This window comes from Telopea speciosissima, chromosome 5 (genome assembly GCF_018873765.1).
Source record: "Telopea speciosissima isolate NSW1024214 ecotype Mountain lineage chromosome 5, Tspe_v1, whole genome shotgun sequence".
Lineage (NCBI taxonomy): Eukaryota > Viridiplantae > Streptophyta > Magnoliopsida > Proteales > Proteaceae > Telopea > Telopea speciosissima.
The window spans coordinates 56205608-56225678 of NC_057920.1; the positions used below are offsets into that span (position 1 = coordinate 56205608).

At 40.3% G+C, this 20071-nt stretch overlaps 1 protein-coding gene across 2 annotated transcripts in view; it reads right to left on the reverse strand.

Moving 5' to 3' along the window:
• Positions 1 to 19600, reverse strand: part of LOC122662248 (mitogen-activated protein kinase kinase kinase 1-like) — a 59614-nt gene extending 40014 nt beyond the window's left edge. For both annotated transcript variants that reach the window (XR_006332995.1, XM_043857831.1), the window contains exons 1-3: positions 18509 to 19600; positions 7374 to 7449; positions 7127 to 7189 (exon numbers count right to left, since the gene is read on the reverse strand). Coding sequence is in view for 1 of the 2 variants with exons in the window: in XM_043857831.1 (XP_043713766.1) it covers positions 7127 to 7189; positions 7374 to 7449; positions 18509 to 19551 (1182 nt within the window). In the remaining variant the exon portion in view is untranslated. The remainder of the gene's footprint in view (positions 1 to 7126; positions 7190 to 7373; positions 7450 to 18508) is intronic.
• Between the last annotated feature and the right edge of the window lie 471 nt (positions 19601 to 20071).

Here is a 20071-nt window from a genome sequence, read left to right on the forward strand (position 1 = left end):
AAGATATTTGGCATAAATAAGGGCCAAGGCGGTCGACAGCACTAAGGCGACAACCGCATAGACCCCAAAAATCCACCTGGGCGCCTATGTGACACCTTGACAACAATGGTGGCAGGAATTTCATTGAGAAGTTCATGCATCTGTTCAGTATCAGCCAAGGTTTCTTCCAATAATTTATCTAATTTGCCTTTATTCTTTTGCTGAATTTCATGGAGTTCGTTGTATAGCTTGTGAAGCTCAAGATTGGTGATATGGCAGGTTCCTAACAAGGTTTAAAAAAAAATAATAATAACAGTGGCACTAATAGTCTAATACTAATGTAGTTCAGGGTTCTAAAGATTGTTCTTGAAAGCAAACTAATTGCTGGAACCAGAAGGGAGAGGGTCATAGAAAATGTATAGAACCAGAATATGGACAGAATTGATAGAGATATTAGGAGAAAATATCTCACAAACCAACAATTGGATTAAGCAAAAATCCAGGTTGGGTATGAAGGTTTATCAGGACTATCAACTAATGTAAAAATCATGAAAATCAGATAAGGAACCTGTAAACAGCATTGGAATGAATGCTTGAGTGATTGGAATCGATCACCCAAGCCCCTTTATTTATAATAACTTGAAGTAAACTAATCAAAGTACAAATAGGAATAATAACACCTCAGTCCTAGTCCTACTAGGAATTCCTAATACAACTAGGAATGCCAGAATAGGACTCAGCTGAGGATAAAACAATAAAAATAAAATAAAATAAAAGAATCCAATCTGACTAGTACTACTCCTAACATGACTAGGACTAATCCTAATCAGCTAGGACTAGTAGGACTAATCCCAATCCAACTAGGACTGCTTACCCCAATTGGGTAAGCAGCCTATTTCAACACTCCCCCTCAAGTTGGAGCAAAGATGTCGATCATGCCCAACTTGACTAGATTAGGATGAAACAATTTTCTAGACAATCCCTTGGTGAAGATATCAGCAAGTTGATCCGCAGATGTCACAAAGGGAATACAAATCAGCCCAGCTTCTAACTTCTCTTTGATGAAATGCCTATCCACCTCAACATGCTTGGTACGATCATGCTGTACTGGTTGTGTGCTATGCTGATAGCAGCCTTGTTGTCACAGTACAGCATCATAGGAAGACGAATAGGAACACCAAGATCTTGTAGCAAACCTTTAAGCCATAGTAACTCACAAATACCTTGTGCCATAGCTCGAAACTCAGCTTCGGCACTAGAACGAGCAACCACATTTTGCTTCTTGCTACGCCATGTAACAAGATTTCCACCTACAAAGGAGCAATACCCAGAAATAGACTTCCGATCAGCAGAACCAGCCCAATCAGCATCAGTGTATGCTTCTATCCGTAGATGACCATGCGTAGACAAAAGAATTCCTTTTCTAGGAGCTAACTTCAAATAGTGCAAGATACGAAGAACAGCCTCCATATGAGAAGAGTAGGGATCATGCATAAACTGGCTCACAATACTCACGGCGATAGCAATGTCAGGACGCGTGTGTGAAAGATAAATCAACTTCCCTACAAGTCTTTGGTACCGGCCTTTATCAACAGGCTCACCCTCTTTCTCCTTGAGTCGAACAGTAGGGTCCATAGGAGTATCTGAAGGATGACAGCCTAGCAACCCGGTCTCAGCCAATAAGTCTAAGACATACTTCCTTTGGGAGAGAAAAATGCCTTTAGAAGATCTGGCTACTTCAATCCCAAGAAAGTATCGTAGTTTTCCTAGATCTTTAATCTCAAATTCTTGTCCAAGGAAGGTCTTCAACCGTCTGATCTCATCGCCATCATTGCCAGTAACCACTATATCATCAACGTAGACTATAAGAACAGTGAGTTTTTCACCAACCCTCTTTATAAAGAGTGTGTGATCAGCATTACTCTGCTTATAGCCCACATAAATCATGGCCTTGTGGAACCGGCCAAACCATGCTCGAGGTGACTGCTTCAGCCCATAAAGTGCGCGCTTCAGTCTGCATATTTTTCCTTGGTTTCTGTCACAAGAGAACCTTGGTGGAATGTCCATATACACCTCCTCATCAAGTGTTCCATTTAGGAAGGCATTTTTTACATCTAGTTGCTGCAAATCCCATCCAAGGTTGACTGCACAAGATAATAACACACGAACAGTATTTAACTTTGCAACAGGTGCAAAAGTTTCCTGGTAATCAATGCCGTATGTCTGAGTGAACCCCTTGGCCACGAGTCGTGCTTTATACCTATCCACAGTGCCATCCACCTTCTGTTTCACTACAAACACCCATTTACATCCAACGGTTTTCTTCCCAGGTGGAAGAACCACAAGCTCCCATGTGTTATTTTTCTTCAAGGCGTCCATTTCTTCCATCATAGCTGCCTTCCACTTTACGTCTGATAAAGCTTCCTGCCAATTGTTAGGAATACGAACAGAAGAAAGAGAGGAAATAATGGCACGAAAGGATGGGGAAAGGGAATCATAAGAAACAACATGAGATATGGGATGCTGAGTGCAAGTTCTGACACCTTTGCGAAGAGCAATAGGTAAGTCAGGATCATTACCAGGTGGAGAGGCAGGTTCTGGATCCGGGTTCGGCAATTGGATGGGTACTAGAGCAACAGTTGATTGAACCTGCTTATGTTTCCTTGCATAGGTCTTCACATTACTGGCATCAATCCTCCTCTGAAATTCACTAATAGTCCTTTGGATAGGAGTCTGGACCGAGGTAGATTGCTCCCCCTGAATAGAAATGGTCTCCCCCTGTGTAGGAACCTCTTCCCCTGCCTCAGGGGGAGTACTAGGGGCAGGCCGAACTGGTTCAGACTCATGGTAAACAGACTGAAGTGGAGGTGGAGAGTCAATAGTCAGCACATCTTCACTAACACTCTCCCCCTGAAGAGGTGGGGACACATAATATGGAACATGTTCATGAAAGACAACATCCATGCTGACAAAAGTCCTGCGGGATGGAGGGTAGTAACATTTGTACCCCTTTTGGGTAGCAGAATAACCCAAGAAAATGCAACGGAGGCTACGTGGGTCAAGTTTACTAGGGGACCTTGTATCCCTAGCATAACAAACGCATCCAAACACCTTAGGTGGGACTATAAAGGAAAAAGAGCCAAGTAATAGCTCAATAGGGGCTTTTGAAAGAAGAACCCGACTGGGCAGCCTATTAATTAAATAGGCTGCAGTAAGGACAGCATCCCCCCAATAAAGGGAAGGGACAGTGCGAGCAAACATAAGGGCCCTAGCCACCTCCAGGAGGTGGCGGTTTTTTCTCTCAGCCACACCATTTTGGGCTGGAGTGTCGACACAGCTGTCTCGATGGAGGATTCCATGTGCAAGAAGGTATTTTGGAACCGACCTTCCATATACTCTTTCCGTTGTCACTCCTCAAAATTTGAAGAGTGGCATTAAACTGGGTCTTAATCATTTGATGAAAGTGTTGAAAACATAAAAAAACTTCACTCTTTGCGTGCAGAAGGTAAACCCAAGTGAACCTAGAATAGCAGTCAATGAAAGTGACATACCACCGATGGCCAGTCAGGGAAGCTTTCCTACTAGGCCCCCACACATCAGTATGAACAATATGAAATAAGGAAGAGGATCGTTTATTAGAAATAGGATAAGTGAACGCGTCTGTTTAGCCAAGACACAAGGCTCACAAAAAAAATCTTCCTTATTACAGTCTTTAACTAATGCTGGAAATAAATTGGATAAAGTACCTAAGGGGGGATGGCCTAGTCTAGAGTGCTATTTATGTAAATCAGAAGAGAAAGATGCCGAAGGCAAAGCCGGAGTTGGATCGCCATCAAGCAGGTACAATCCGCCATGCACTTTACCCGATCCAATCGTCTTCCCCGAGTCCAGTTCCTGAAAAACACGGTGAGTGGGAAAAAGGTCATTTACAATTTAAGGATTTAGTGATCTGCTAATGGAAAGAAGGTTAGTTGTAAATTTGGGAATATGCAACACAGATGACAGTGTAAGGGAAGGAGAACAACCAATGGATCCTTTCCCTGAGATGGAGGAGAGGGACCCATCAGCAATTTTGACTTTACCCTTACCAGAGGCAGGAGAATATGTATTAAAAAGGCTAGAAGAACTCGTCATGTGATCAAGCACCGAGTCAATGATCCATGGAGTGGATACTACCGATGCACAATGACCAGAAAAGAAATACTACGGGCAAAGAAGGAACCTGAATTGGGAGACATAGTAAGGCATTGATGTGTTCAACATACGACGCAAAGCCTGGAGTTCTTCCTGGGAGAAACCAATGTCGGTGGGAGTTGGAGCTACACTTTCAGTATGATTGGCTTTGTTTTTAGACTTAGCACGACCACGTTTGGCCTCAAAATCAGCTGGCTTTCCATATAATTTCCAACACTGAGCCTTGGTGTGATATGGTTTGTGACAATGCTCACACTTAACGAGGCTCTTTGGTAGTAGAAGAACAACACTCGTCGGAAGAAGCAACAAGAGTGGGGCCAGCAGTTTGTAAGGCTGATCTCCCAACTTTGGGAGTAATCATCATGGCAGCCCGTCGTGTCTCTTCACTGTGAACATAAGAAAAAGTCTCCTCTAAAGTGGGGAAAGGAACCCGTCCAAGGACTTGCACCCTAATAGGATCATAGTCATCATTGAGGCCAGCCAGGAAATCATAGACACGGAATTGGTCTACATAGGTGTGGTAGGCAGTAATATCAACAGTAGTAGTAGGCTGAAACCGAGCATAGTGATCCAATTGCTGCCATAAACATTTGAGGGCAGCATAGTATTTGGTGACAGACATCTCCCTCTGAGTAGTGGTTTGGAGTGTCTTCCTGATTTCATAAACCTGAGCACCACTTCCTGAACGACCATAAGTGCCCTTGACAGCTGTCCATATCTGTGTAGCAGTGTCAAGGAGAAGATACTGACTAGAGAGGTCAGTGGTCATAGAGTTCAGAACAAAGGACATTACCATTGCATCATTGGCAGCCCATTTAGTACGAGCAACACCTTCTTCAGTAGGTTGTTTGGTGGTGCCAGTGAGGTGGCCAGTGAGTCCCCTACCAGCCACTGTTAGGGATAATGATCTGGCCCAAATCAAGTAGTTTGTACCATCAAGCTTAATGGCAGCAGCATAGGGAAGAAAATCAGACCTAGTTTGATCTCCTCCAGAAGTAGCAGTAGTCATCTCTGAGTCACCCATGATTCAGCCAAACAGAAAAATCAGATCTGTAAAAAAAAACTGATTCGAATGGGTTTTTAATTTGCAGAGTTTTTCAGCCGTCAGAATGGGCTGAAACCTTGGTCGAGTTCCCTACTAATACCAGGGAAGATAACCTCCAAAAATTAGCTCTTTCTGATGAGCCAATAAAAAACCCTAAATTTTGACAAATTTAGGAAGAAGCTTGATTGCAGAAAAACTGATTGCAGGAAATTGCAGAAAAGTGCAGCACTGTATCTCAAACACTTCTGCAGTCTTCAACTAAGGGCTGGTGTAGACCAATAGAAGCAGGGAACAATCTCCATAAAAAAAGAAATCAAACTTCAGGTGTAAGAAGAGCTCGATCTCCAGGGATGGAATAATCCTGCCGGCAGATTTAGGTCACACCAGCTGTTCTTCGATCTTCAATGAGGTGACATTGAGGGCAGCAACTAAAATTGCATTAGATCACCTCACAGTTGCTGCCCTGATGTGGAGAAGGAGGCCGAGAGTGGTGGAGAGAAGAAACAAAGGAAAAAAAAAGAGAAAGAAGAGAGAGGAGAGAAGCTGTTTCCTAGATCAGATTAGGCTCTGATACCATGTAAACAGCATTGGAATGAATGCTTGAGTGATTGGAATCGATCACCCAAGCCCCTTTATTTATAATAACTTGAAGTAAACTAATCAAAGTACAAATAGGAATAATAACACCTCAGTCCTAGTCCTACTAGGAATTCCTAATACAACTAGGAATGCCAGAATAGGACTCAGCTGAGGATAAAACAATAAAAATAAAATAAAATAAAAGAATCCAATCTGACTAGTACTACTCCTAACATGACTAGGACTAATCCTAATCAGCTAGGACTAGTAGGACTAATCCCAATCCAACTAGGACTGCTTACCCCAATCGGGTAAGCAGCCTATTCACAGAACCATAGATGATTCCCAAGTTGCTTAATTCTCAAGTTAAGATCAAGAACTGAAATATTATATCAGATATTGATGATCAGATCTAAGGAACTGATTATGCCTTAAAACAGAATTCAGAGTAACAGATTTGAGGATCATCGCAATAAACAGCAAGAGACAATCAAGAATTACAAAATCAACATGAAGAACAGAGGAGAAGAGATAGAATTCAATAGAAATATAGAAGAAGAAATAAGAAATATCACCCCTGTGAAAAAGTGTCTGAACTGATGCAGAGCAGAAAGAGAAGAGAAGAGAAACCAGCTGGCCATAATAGGATCTATTCCAAGTCCATGCATGCACACACACATAGTCGTCCACTGAAACCTTAAAATAAATATTTAATTTATAATCAACACTCTTTCCGGTCAATGGGTGTCACATAACATAAATAGACTCTTTAAAAGATAACATGACTCTTACAAGTACTCCTAATCAGACCCTTGGACTGAATAAAATATTCAAATTCAAAAGAGGACTCAAACCTAACCTGCCACCAGCCTTAGAAGACCCTCAAATTAACTCAAACTCAACTAACTTTTATCTAAAACACTTAACTACTACTTATCTCATGTACAGAGTTGGACCCAAATAGGGGCTTATAAATTAGCCTTGTTACGATGTTACCCATGAAAATAAAGGCCAAACTACAATATAACAAGCCCAATTTTCATTATTAGCCCAATCTACCCCTGAGCTATCAGCAGCCCCTTGTAGGCTTTCCAAGCTTGAGCTTAGACCTCCTCAGTGGATCATATCAAACCAACCAGTCCAAGGCTTCAGCTGCTGCATCAGAATTCCCCTATCAAACTACTTTGTTATTATTTAGGAACAAATGAAAGAAACTAACAAAAATGTGCAAGTTGGAGATACTTATGTATAGGTAAAACTTGTCATCATCTTAAATAACATATTGCTAGAAATAGAAGAACACGTCACCAAAAAGATAGGAAGCAGTACCTTGTCTGTTCCAAGGTATTGGACAATATTCTCATGTTCAAACTCCCTTAAAAGAGCAATTTCCTGCAATAATATACCGGGAAGTTAGAAAAAAGAAAATTCCAGTTGCAAAATCATCAGCACTGCCAAAGGTAAGAGCAACTTGATAAATTTTTTATGTTCACGGTCAGATGTGGGAGAAAGATTAAATGGAGATGGAACAAAAAGAAAAGCCAAAAACTAGTCATCAGAATTGAAACTGTCCCACCTGCTCAAGCTGTTGAATGCTTTGCTGACTTTGGTCAAGCAAAGAAATCTCTTTTACAGCAAAAAAGAATCCATCACTGCAAAGAATAATGTTAATGAGATTATGGGAGAACATCAGAACTAATCAATTTGTGTGAAACACAATCACAAGATCAAGAAAGTATTCTGATCTTCAAAACATCAGAAACAATCAATATGAGTATAAAAACCAATAAAAAAGGGCAACACCTTCTCATTCAATGTAAAATCCATAGTTGTCAAGGAGGTGGAGGGGTACCTAAGCACTTAGGCAACAATGCGCCAGCCTAGGCATTGCCTAGGCGACTAAGGTGCCCCAGTGTTATTTTTTATTTTCCCTCTTTTCTAACATTATTTAATATGTTACAATATATACCTTATATCATCAAAAATCAACATTAAGCCACATCAAGTCATCAAAAATCAAAATTAAGTCACATCAAGTAATCAAAAATCAATATTAAGCCACATCAAGTTATCAAAAATCAACATAGAACTAGAAGACAGTAGCACTAAAGAAGCAAGTTATTGAGAATTTGAAACAATCAAAACATACAATTGGTTTATACTGTTCTGGGAATTGGTCAGTGTCATGGTATAACTAGTCTCACATTTGGTTTATACTGTTCTCAAAAAATATGATCTTATCTATAAGTAATTAAACTGCTCTCAATTTAGAGAAATGTTCTTGTTCTCTAAGAAGTTTGGCTTGTCAAATGATTTTTATTTTACGTTAAGACTTTTTGAATTAGGTAGAGCACAAAACAAGCTTTCCAACAAATCCAAGATTGCTTAAAACTGATCTATATTGAAGGAGTTATGCTCCGGTCAAACCTTATTTGGTGTTCACAAATGCTGTCAAAATCACTCTGAATGAAATTTTTTTTTAGATATCAAAGCAAATTAATATTTTACCGCTCTTTTGGTTTTTAGCAACTTTTTACCATATTAAGATTAATGAAATTTTTAGCTTTGAGAAAAGACCCTAGCATTAGAAAGTTGAAAATTTCACCTACCGCCAAAAATCCAGTTTTTGTTCTTGAACTGGGGGATTGATTTTTTATCCTTTTGGATTTTATTTTTTAACTATTTCTCTTTTATTCAAATAGGGGGTATTTGCTTATTTATGAATAATATTTTAAGTACATGAAATAACCAAAAAGGGGCCAAGTCATTCAATACCACTATGGCAAAAAAAGGGCCAACGCGTTCAATACCACTAACACTAAGGCGACAACCACCTAGGCCCCCAAAAATCTGCCTGGATGCGCCTAAGCAATGCCTTGACAACTATCCTCCCCCCCCCCCCCAAAGATATATAGGCTGCACATGAAAACTTTCTTCCATTCTATTATGGCATAATAAAGTAATATCTATCAATTATTGGGAAACCACAACATGGCCCTGACACAGAAAACCTCCCTTTACGACCCACCTAGTACTGCCATATGGGATAATGTGACAATCCGGCCATTGGATAGACGGATCAAGGTCTGGGTTGGCCACATGTCAAAGTTTCACACACAAATTCAATCAATTACCATACTGTAGAGGCTGGATCACGAAGGACCTAGCCCCAGGCAGATCTTCTTAAACAAAGATTAATGCTGGTTTGGTCTTCAAAACTGGGCAACAATTGATGAACTTGTAGCAGATATTCCTTAATCGATTGCAGAACTTGTAATAGATCACACAATGAAAATTATACATAAAAAAAAATAAAAAAAATAAGGTACAATAGAAGATAGAATAGAAGAAGGGTAGTTTGGATTGAGCCTCTCACTCTCTCCCAGATCTCTCACCCACGGCCTCTCACTGTAACTGTCTCTCACAGCCATTAATGCTTTAACCGAGCTCATTCTTTTTTTCTCAAACTCGACTTGGCTGGTTATCAGCCTATTCCTTTATTTATAATTCCAACTGATTACATCCTAGGTCCTTCTAGAAATATCTCAAAACAAAAGTCCAATTAAAATAAAACTCTTATTCCGAATCTAGAAAATAACTAAAATAATAAACCTCTAAAAACCCACACAAGGCAGCACCTTTTTGGATTTAAAGTACTCCACACAAGCTGTCATGTGGGCCCACCAAATCTGAGTAAGTACCTCCTCTTTAGTCTTTACCGCATTAAAGGAAATAATCCTAAATTATCTTTAACTCTAATTACATCAAATAACAGAATTCTATTTTAATTAGAAACCTATCTAAAACAGCTGTAGGAGTCGTCCACGCATTGGCAATTGAGTCTTCAAACTGATCTAATCCAGCTGGCAATGGGGCCCACCAGATCTACTAAAAAGTATTCCCAAACTGAGCAAATATAAGCTGTGACACTGTTCACTTGAACAGTGTTTTGGTATTTTCTTTTTCATGTTGTCCACGCAATCTGGACTTGGGCTGCCTTATGAGATGCTCCATCAAACCAACAAAAACTGCCACATCATCACACCAGGCTGTCTCTCACAGCAATTAGATCCCACAATTACACTGGGCTGGTTTTGGGGCTTGTTCCTATGGCTACACATGGATCTGTGATCTACATCATACCCTCTCATGTGCGTCCATGCACCTATGCATTTTCACGCGTCCATGTATTGGAATGCACCTAGTCCCTGGATTTTCAAAGCTTTATTTTGCACTTGGCCTATTCCATTTGGGCTGAAACTTGACACGTGGGCAGAAGACCCAGGGTCTTTCTGCCCATAAAATTTGGACCCCATACAACATGCCATGTGGCAGATATTTTGGGCCATCAAGGAAGCCCTCCCCTCGTGAGCCAGTTAGAAGTATTCATCCTAAAGGCCCCATTTGTTTAGAAGGGTCTTAGGTGGGGTGGAAGAATTGGTGTGGGAAAATGCTGATGTGGCACTTCAAAATCCCACCCCAACCTTGTTTGGTTATCCTGGGGTGATGAACTTACAAAAGCTCAAGGAACAACATTAAATGCTTTCTCAGCTGATGTGAAACTTCAAAATCCCATCCCTAGCCTATCCAAAGTCCCACCAATTTGGTGGGACTTTGGTTACTATTCATGGGAAAAGTAACTTTAACTCAACATTTCCACCTGCAATAAAACCTCACCAACATGTGGGTCCCATCTTCCCAACAATCCCACCCCACCTTCCCCTCTAAACAAACGGGGCCTAATTATTCTTCTAAATGTTTTTTTATTTAAAACTTTAGATCAACATAAAAAACTTCTAATCAAATTTCTTGTTATAGATATTTCTTCTTTACTTTTATAAAAGGATCTCCTACGATACAATATTTATTCTCTCCTACCCCCCTTGTCATGACAAAAGTATAGGTGATGCAGGGAGAAATTGGCTCACAAGGTTCTTTTCTAAAACCTGGTCCACATGGCAACAGCTTCAACAAATTCTGTTATGTAGTTATGAAGTTCAAAGAATCTTTTCAATTTCCTAGGCTTATTTAAGAGTCTTTTCATGTTTCTAGGTGGAAGCATAATAGCCACTAGTGTATCTCCTAGTTTTTAGTACTTGTCTTTTTGTATTCCAAGGCATGATTACTTTTTCTAAGGGTGTAAATCGTTTCGGTTTCGGATATTCGGTCTGGTTTCAGTTTGGTTCCATTGCTTTATGGTGTGATCCGAAACCGAACCAAGAACCGAGTCGATTCTAAGATAGAGTACTCAAGCCGAACTTGCTCAGTTCGGTTCTTTTTCGATTTTGGTACACGGTTCCCTCTAATGTAGAGAAACTATTGAATTTTTATCTACTCCATTTCTGACATGCTCCATTTTGCTCCATTACCCCTTAGATGGTTGACATGTGTATGTGACTAATCCAACGGTCAGTTTTGAGATTAAAAAATTTTACTTTTCTTTTTTCACTTTTTAAATTTTACTTTTCATTTTTTTTACTTTTCCTCTCACTTTTTGATTTTCACATTTCCCTCTCATTCTCTCTCCCCTTTCACAACTAAGATTTCCGTTTCTCTCTCTGCTCGGCCACTCTCAAGAAAGCTTCCGCCGGAGATGTGAGCGATGTGGTTGCCGGTGAGGTTTCTGGTCCAAACTCTCTACCCCTGCTCCAAACTCTTCGGTCTCTCTCTACTCTTCCCAATCTCAAGAGGAGAACCTCTCTCTGGTTTGCGATAGAGCCCCTGCTCCAACCTCAGTCATAAACTCAGGTGCCTCTGTTCGGGACTATACTGGCCAATACGGAGGCGTTCCAAGATCAAAATTGTCATCAGGAGGTTTGGGAAGTGCAACCTGAAATCTTCTCAGGCAAAAGAAGAGCCCACACCAACGGGTCAGCCATCCATCAAAATGGTCAACTGGGCACTCCTACTTCTAAATTCAAGAGGCCAATTCGACCAAATCCCAACTCTGCTCATTCCTTGCCTTGCTTCTCTTCCGCCCTCAATCGGTTACAGCAGCAATTGGCATTTCATCAAATAGCGGGTAGACGGTGGACCATTCTCAAAGTCACATCGTTTAGCATAACCCACCGTCAAAGCAGGCCAAGCAACCACAACCCGTTTCAGTGATCCATCAAATAGAGCTTTGGCAATAGTTGAATTCCCAAAGTTGCTGTTTCAACCAAAGAGAGCTTAGTCCAAGGAACCTCCTGGTAATGGTATTGAGTGCAGATTGGTTGGAGTGGAAGCTGCTGATTATCATGAAACAATAGATTCGCTTTAGAGTTTGAATGTTGGAGCATCATTCCCATATGCTTGACCGTTAGTGAAGGACGTTACTGTTGTTGTTGTAAATTGTGCCTCAATCCGGATCCTTTTCCTGGATTCGATCACTATTGATTAACAATAGTGTGAGGACGATCGAAGATGACCAACAAACAAAGCATGCACAGCAGCTCCAGCGATGGCGCTGGAAGGCCACGAAGCAGCAATCAGGAAGATCCTACTGGCCTTCTCTATGTTGTGGTTTCAAAAATTTTGAAACCTTTGTAGTTTCATAGGCGGCCGGCGCGAGTCTGGGCTACGAAGCCCTGATGGAACTTGAAGCAAAGAGAATCTTGCTTGGGATTCTTAAAAGAGAAGCAACAGAAGAATGCTGAAGCTAGCACAATTCAGAGTTTTCTACAGAAATAAAACCTTAAGAACCTAGGATGTATGGAGCAGGGGCTCTATCGCAAACCAGAGAGAGGTTCTCCTCTTGAGATTGGGAAGAGTAGAGAGAGAGAGAGACGGAAGAGGTTGGAGCAGGGGTAGAGAGGTTGGACCAGAAACCTCGCTGGCAACCACACTCACATCTCTGGCGGAACCTTTCTTGAGATTGCCGGAGCAGAGAGAAATGGAAATCTCAGTTGTGAAATGGGAGAGAGAATGAGAGGGAGTAATGAAAAGCAAAAAGTGAGAGGAAAAGTAAAAAAAAAAAAAATGAAAAGTTAAAACTCAAAAGTAAAAACAGAAAAGTAAAAATTTTTATCCAAAACTGACTGTTAGATCAATCACATACATGTGTCAACCATCTAAGGGGGTAATGGAGCAAAATGGAGCATGTCAGAAATGGAGCAGATAAAAATCTGAAACTATTGGGCTTGAAGTAAGAATGAAGATGGAACTGGTTCACTGTTCTTTCACCTCTCCTCGAACTGACATCAGATCTGGAAAAATTGAAGAGAAGAGAAAACTGCAGGGAAGAAGAGGTGGTAAAACTGAATCAGTAGAGAAATAGGGCCACGAGGGGGAAACTCTGTAGAAAATCCGAAGTTCCGCAGGCCTTCGTTGCTGTTTTCTGAAAATCGCTGGAGTGCTTTGATGTTTCGGAGACCGCAAGCTCCATTTTCCAATTTTTACTTCTTTGTGTTTCTTAGGTTAAACTAAACCACTAAGTAATGGGAAATGGAAGAGTCGAATTGAGGATTGGAAAATGGAAGAGGCGAATTGAGGATAGGGAAGTGGAACTTGGAAGAGTTGGGAAGACGCAGGCGCCATGACCTAAAATGCTTTAAAGGGTGTAAAGGATTGGGAAATGGAAGATGAAGAATCCATGAGTGCTTTGAAGTGTGTAAAGGATTGGGGAAATGGAAAAGTGAAATCTTTGGGAAGCGAGAAGTAAAAAGAGAACCATGCTTTGTTAATTTAAAAATGAATAAAGGGAAGTTCAATCTTGTCTCCGACTCCAACTCTCCCCTCTCTTCGTTTTCTCTTATTTTTATATTATTTCTAAACTTCCCAAGTATTTACTAGGCTATTCAATTCGGTTTCGGTTCTAACCGACAGCTCTAGAGGTTGATCCAAAACAAAACAAAACTGAACCTAACCAAATTTAATATCGGGATTCTATAACCAAATTTATTCGGTTCGGTTCGGTTCGGATCGGTTACTTCAACTCAGTTCCGGCTTCAGTTTTCAGTTCCGCGTTTCATTTTGACACCCTTAACTTTTTCTATTTCCTAAGACTAGTAGTTAGTCTTTTCAATTTCCTAAGTAGTAGTCTAGAGTATAATTTTAAGTTTTAATGTTTTGCTTAGGTCTTCTCAATTTGACTTCTTGGGAATTACTTTTGTCTTGGAATCCCAAAAGTCCCTTTAACGTAATTTGTGGTTTCAAGAGGCATTTAGCCTCCACAATTGGGTTATATAAAGAGAAACCATGGGAGCCTCTCTTGGCAGCCATGAATTGAAAACAAATTGCTCTCTTTGAGGACTTTTGCTTGTGAGACTCAAGTGGGATCAAGGTGCGACTCCTTCAATCGTGATCTTGGTGGAACTTCGAGAGTTGGGCAACTAGTGGGACTCTAGGCTGCCACCTATCTAACTTCATCTACAACTTATCTATCTATCTTCATCATACGTACCCCTATTCTCTTCCAGATTCAATCGTGGCTTGCTTACCCATTCAGGTTTGCATCAAATGGTCGTTATGGGTTTTTTCCTAATAATAATTAAAAGATAATATAAATATAGTTGTAAGGCTTGATACAGAAAAGTAACTTAATATGGGGTATCAATGGAAAGAACCAAAGATACCAATTTTGTACTTCTTTACATTTATAAAAGGACCTCCTACGATACAATATTTATTCTCTCCTATCCCCTTAGTCATGACAAAAATATAGGTTGTTATGGGTTTTTTTTTCCTAATAATAATTAAAAGATAATATAAATATCGTTATAAGGTTTGATATAGAAATGTAACTTAATATGGGGTATCAATGGAAAGAATCAAAGACATCAATGTTGTAGAAAGACATTATTGAAGTCAAAAGGTATGAATTCATGATCTTTATCATGACAAATTTGATATTTCTAAACATGTCTCATTAGTTTAAAGTATGAAACAAAATAAGAACCAAAAATTCTTTTCCTTGAGAAGAAAAGTTGCTTCTTGAGTGTTAATTATCCCCCTTGGAGAGGTGAGACCAAGTTGTGAACAACAGTTTCTTATTTACCATAGTTATCCAGAGAGTACTGGTAAAGATGAAGCAATTAAACTTCTTTAGTCATAGGGTTCATTGAGGAGAATGTTCTTTCCAGTCCTAATTTTAGTTAGTACACACACACACCCCCTTCTTTTCTATTTCCTTCTTAAATAATTAATAAAAAAAATTAAGAAAATAAAACTGATGGAACTTGGCTGTCCAAAACCAGCCTCAGGTATAGGGATTCTTCTCTACACCAGGAGTAGTGTAGGTGTAGGGATTCCCCTACACCAGCACTAAATCGTGAGCTGTTGGTTAGGCTTTTAATTAGTCCTTTATTGAGTTGTAATCCTAATTAGGATTCCTAGTTCAAGTTTGAATCCTAGTTAGAAGTCCTAGTTCTATTTTGAGTCATAGTTTGAGTCTGCTTTTCTATTCAGCCACAAGGCTATAAATATGTAAGAGCTCTTGAGAGCCCCCCACGATTTATGAAATAAAGATATTGCTTTCTGTAACATTATTGTCCTGAGATAGGCTGTGAGGGTGAGATACACAGGCTGAGATAGCCTTCCCAACCCCATTCCATCGATCTCCATTCAAGCTCCAGTTCTGCCCTAGCCGATCTCCTGAAGATTCATACTCAGTTGCTGGAAATTCTTTGCAAGGGTCAAGAATACTTTCAAACAACAAGTGCGTGCATCATCCCCGAACCAAGCCCTTCTTTTAATCCTCAAAACTAAACCCTAGCATCCCCTCCATCTCTGGACATCATTCCCATAACCCAAATTCTGCCCAGACCAAACCAACCATCAGAAACAGCCCAAACTTGGACCGAACCTCCCTCTCACCCTTTGGGAAACTCGATCCAAGTCCCTGCCCTAAAATCTCATCTTAAACCTTAAATTCCCCATTATTCTCTTTCCAAAAACCCAGAAAACCTAAACCTAGCCTACTTTCCATTCAAGTTTGCATACCTAACTCCATCAACACGTCTCAGGACTTTCACTGGAAAACTCCCCTATATCAACTTACCCTAACCCTAATTTTACACTTTCACCTATTTTAGCCTAACCAAACTACCTATTCAGATCAGATCCTGGTTATTTGGCTTCTAGTTGGTCACTTGGTCTCCCACCAATCTAGAACTACATTAAAAACAGGCCATATTTCAATATGCTCATAGTAGTTCAAACATGTACAGTTTAAAGTATATTGCATATTTTTTTTAAATTAAAATTGGTCCCTTCTTCAGCAGTCTTTGGTATAGGCTTTCATTTCTCATTTTGGGCCTAGAATGGCTTCTGAGTTCAAAATTGCTTAGCAGAGTTTTAATTTTTCATTTTAACAAAAGAAAATCTAAGAACAAGTAAAACGAGCAGACCCCTTCCCTTCTCCATTCTCAATTTCATTTTAAAGAAAGCCAGTGAAGAGTAAGCATTTGTGTCTTTTTGTATCTTCTCAAGTGAGATATTCCAAAAATGCTAAAGAAAAAATTGGGGTAAAAAAGACTGCTGAACGCTCTATTAAATCTTAGAGAACTACAACACAAGAAATGTGAGAAGAATTTTTCGCTCCAGACTTCCACTTGTCCTATTTTTATCTTTTGTTATCATGGATTTATCAAACCTCTTTTCTAGGGTTTAGCTTCCTACAATTCCTCCTCACAAAACTCGGTTCCACCCTTAAATGCATTTGTCCTCTTTTTTTACATCTTCGAAACTAAAAGCATCAAATATCACTTTGTCTCAATTGTATGATAGACACAGATTTTTGCCACCACTCTGTCAAATGGAGCATAAATATGACTTGCATGCTTCTTATTTGATATTTAGATGACACAATAGCAAGAAGGAAACAAAAATTTTCCTCTATTATTTAATATTTTGGTAAAATCAATCTTGATTTCAAAACATCTGCTGCAAATTGATTGATTGTTAGACACAGAGCATGAAAGTGGCAACTAGTACCCCTAACCCTAGATGTAAGAATTAGGGTTACAATCGCAGGTAGAGCAATTAGGACAGAATAGTTGAAAGAGGGCATGTTATGACAATGAATAAGTATTCTCGACAAAATAGGGATTAACAAAAAGAATATGATCACAAAAGGACCTGTTAACCAGATTAGGGCAGATTGGGAGATTCTGAATATCTTAAAAATTAGGTTTTCAAAAGGCCTGAAGCTGTGGTCGAGTGGTGCTCTGGTTAGGACCTTTCAGAGCCTCAAAACAGGTCAGAGAACAGAGAAGAATTGAAGGTTGCAGCTAGAGGTATCGTTGGTTTCAGCCAGAACAGGGGTTAGCTACTGGTTGGGTATGAATGTGGCTCTGAAACTAGGGTTTAATAGTGGAAATCGGGAAAGTTTGATAGCAGGAGTATGAGGATTAAAATTGAGGAGGAACAAAGAAGATTAAAAGGAGATACGAATCAAATAGGTGTACTGAAAGTTGGGCCTAAAATAGGGTAATTGCAGTGTACGGAAAGAACTGCAACTGACCTGTTTCAGTGGTGTGTTCGGGTGGCAGGTCTCTGGAACAGAAACTGGGAGGAAGACAGAAGGAAATAATAAATTAGAAGAGAAAGCCAGCAGAAATTTCACACAACTTGGTTAAGAATTCTCCTAACCAGCAAGGGAATTCCCCCCTTTCAAAACCCACAGTGAGAAGAGCTATCACCAGCAATTCATTATCGGAAATTGCCGGTACAAGAGAAGGGGTCAATCCCTATTTATATCTGAATGGAAAGTCCTGAAACTTGAGTCACAATCAATAAACTTCCTAATTTCAGAATTAGAAACTAAAACTCAGTCTAGTTGCTCAACAGAGTTTCTAGAAGACTTCTAGAAGCTAAAACGTAGTAGAAACTAAATTTAAATTGCAAAACACAAGAAAAAAAGAACTAGGCTGTTGATGTAATCCTCTAGAAGACAGCTGAATCTATTGGAAAGGGGTTGTAAGAGCAGATTGATGCTACTGGAAAGGCCTAGAAAGGGATGCCGATAAGGGCTTTTAGTGACCTTTTTCTCTTAGCAACTGCATCAGAAAGGAGGAAAGAAAGGAAATGGAAAAAACGTAATGAGAAAGAGGAAAGTAAAGCTGGTTGTGATCAGATCAGCGATCATCCTAAGTGCTGTGACACTTCCTCTCTTTCCTTTTCATGAGAGATGCAGCAAGAACGATTTTTCACCAAGAGATGGAGATATTTATTGACTTCAGTCCTATATCTAGACTAGACTGGAATCGTTTTTGCAAGGGTTATGAATTGCTGCACTGACTTCATTGATTGACTTCTACTATTCCTCTCCATGCAGAATATGGAAGCATTCCAGCTCTGTTCTCGATTTGATGAGTGGTGTAAGTTCATTTTTGTTGATTGATAGGTCTGTTTGACCATAACTAAACTATAACGCCAGATCAAAGTTTCTCAGGTGGAATAGTATATAGTATCTAGCCTGAATACCACGAGGACACTGGACACTGAGGACGAGCCTTGAATTTTCCTTTCTGTCCTTTCCCGGCAGAATATTACAGACTTTCAATTTAAAATTTTGCCATTTCAGACCTCTGTGTACAAGAGTTTTCAACATTCTCAAAATCAAGGGGTAGTGATTCGTTAAAGGATCTGTTTAGTAAGTGTTCTTGTCTAGAAGACTTTTATGCACGCAATAAGATAGCATAATAGCAAGAAGGAGAACAAAACAATTCAACCAAAATCAGGAAGACAAAAAAGTAAGAACACAGAATGCATTGATAGCAGTGCACTTACTCGGTGTATGCTTCATACACAGTCCCAAACGACCCACTTCCAATGATATCGCCTCGTTGCCAGGAAGTGATGTTTCGTCCGAAACAACCCTCAGGAGAAATATTGTATGTCGTTTCCGTGGTTGCACTCGAAGAATCCTCATCGTTTGATGTTAAAAATATAGGCGAATCTGACATAACAGCAGTCTCCCCAAGTCTCGCTCCATTTTCATGTTCTTTTTCTCTCCCACCAATTTCCCCATCATTAAACTCTTCACCTTCTAAACCAAGCTCATCCTCCTTGTCAGATGAGGTCGAATCTAAAAGCCTTACCGGACACGAAGATGAACCCCTCTCCTCAGGCGCAAGAGACCTCATTATATCCCACGTTGAGGCCGAAGACATATCATCAACATACCTACTCTTCAAAGGCGGCGGAGTGAGCAGTGGCGGGCGAGCCCCCTTAATTCCTCCTCCAGCTCCGGCTGCGCCACCACCATCAACACCGCAGGAGGCAGTGGCAAAAGTGCCCACATCAAGTGAATTCCGGCAATTTTTTGAGTCGTTCAACGTCAACGTATTAAGATCAACCAACACTGCCGCTTCATCATTAACCCTAACCGTAGCTTCAAGTCCCTCCTCTTCCTTCTCTGGCTTGGTGAGGACATCGATCTTACTGAATCGAGACCTGGGGAAAATATCAGAGGAAGAACGAGCTTTCCTGGCCTCCCAAGCAGCTGCTGGAATTGCAAAATCTTCAGGACCTGAAAGCCCTAAAGTCTCACAGAGCCGGTCGAACTCACCCTCGATACCTTCAATTCGGAAGCTAGTGTTCTTGTCGAAAGGGTTGATATCAAGCGATCGAGTTCGAAGTTTAGAAGGAATACCATCGGAGGAAGAAACAGAAGAGGAGGATGAATTGAGGGGATCGTATTCAATATTCTTGAGTGCGTTGCGGCGTTCGAGCTTCGGCTTCTGCTTCGTATCCTCCATATCAGCAGATGCTTCTTCGTCGTCACTGTTTCTTCTGTGACGGAAGATTCGTCGCAGATAGTTGTGATCCATCGGAGATGCTCGTCACCGGCGAGAGCAGAAACTCTCCCGCCATTAACCCAACAGATATCACTAAAAGCAAAAGCGCACACAAACACATTTCTCTCTATACATACATATACTGTTGCTTGTCTTGACTCACGTTGTGTGTCGGGTTGTCGGGTTTTTTCTGTGTGTATGTGCGGTTATCTTTGTGCGCTTGGGTTCTGAATTGGGGTGTTGACTGCTGATTGGTCGAATTTGATGGAGAATATGTAGGGTCGCGGCGCTCGTGCTAGATATTTGTTTCGTGGATAAAACGAGAAATTTTGCTGACTGAGTTTTTTTTTTTTTTTTTTTTATTATAGAAAATTGCCCACTGATTAAGGAGTAAGAAAGTTTCAAGTCAACGGAGGGCCTACTTAGCAAACGTCGTTCAAGTCTCCCAGGGGACTGGGAATGGGATCTGGTAAACGTGGTACGAGGTGGGGCCTGGCATGGTAATATGGTATTAATAATCGATACCGATACCGATCCGGATTGGACAGATTTA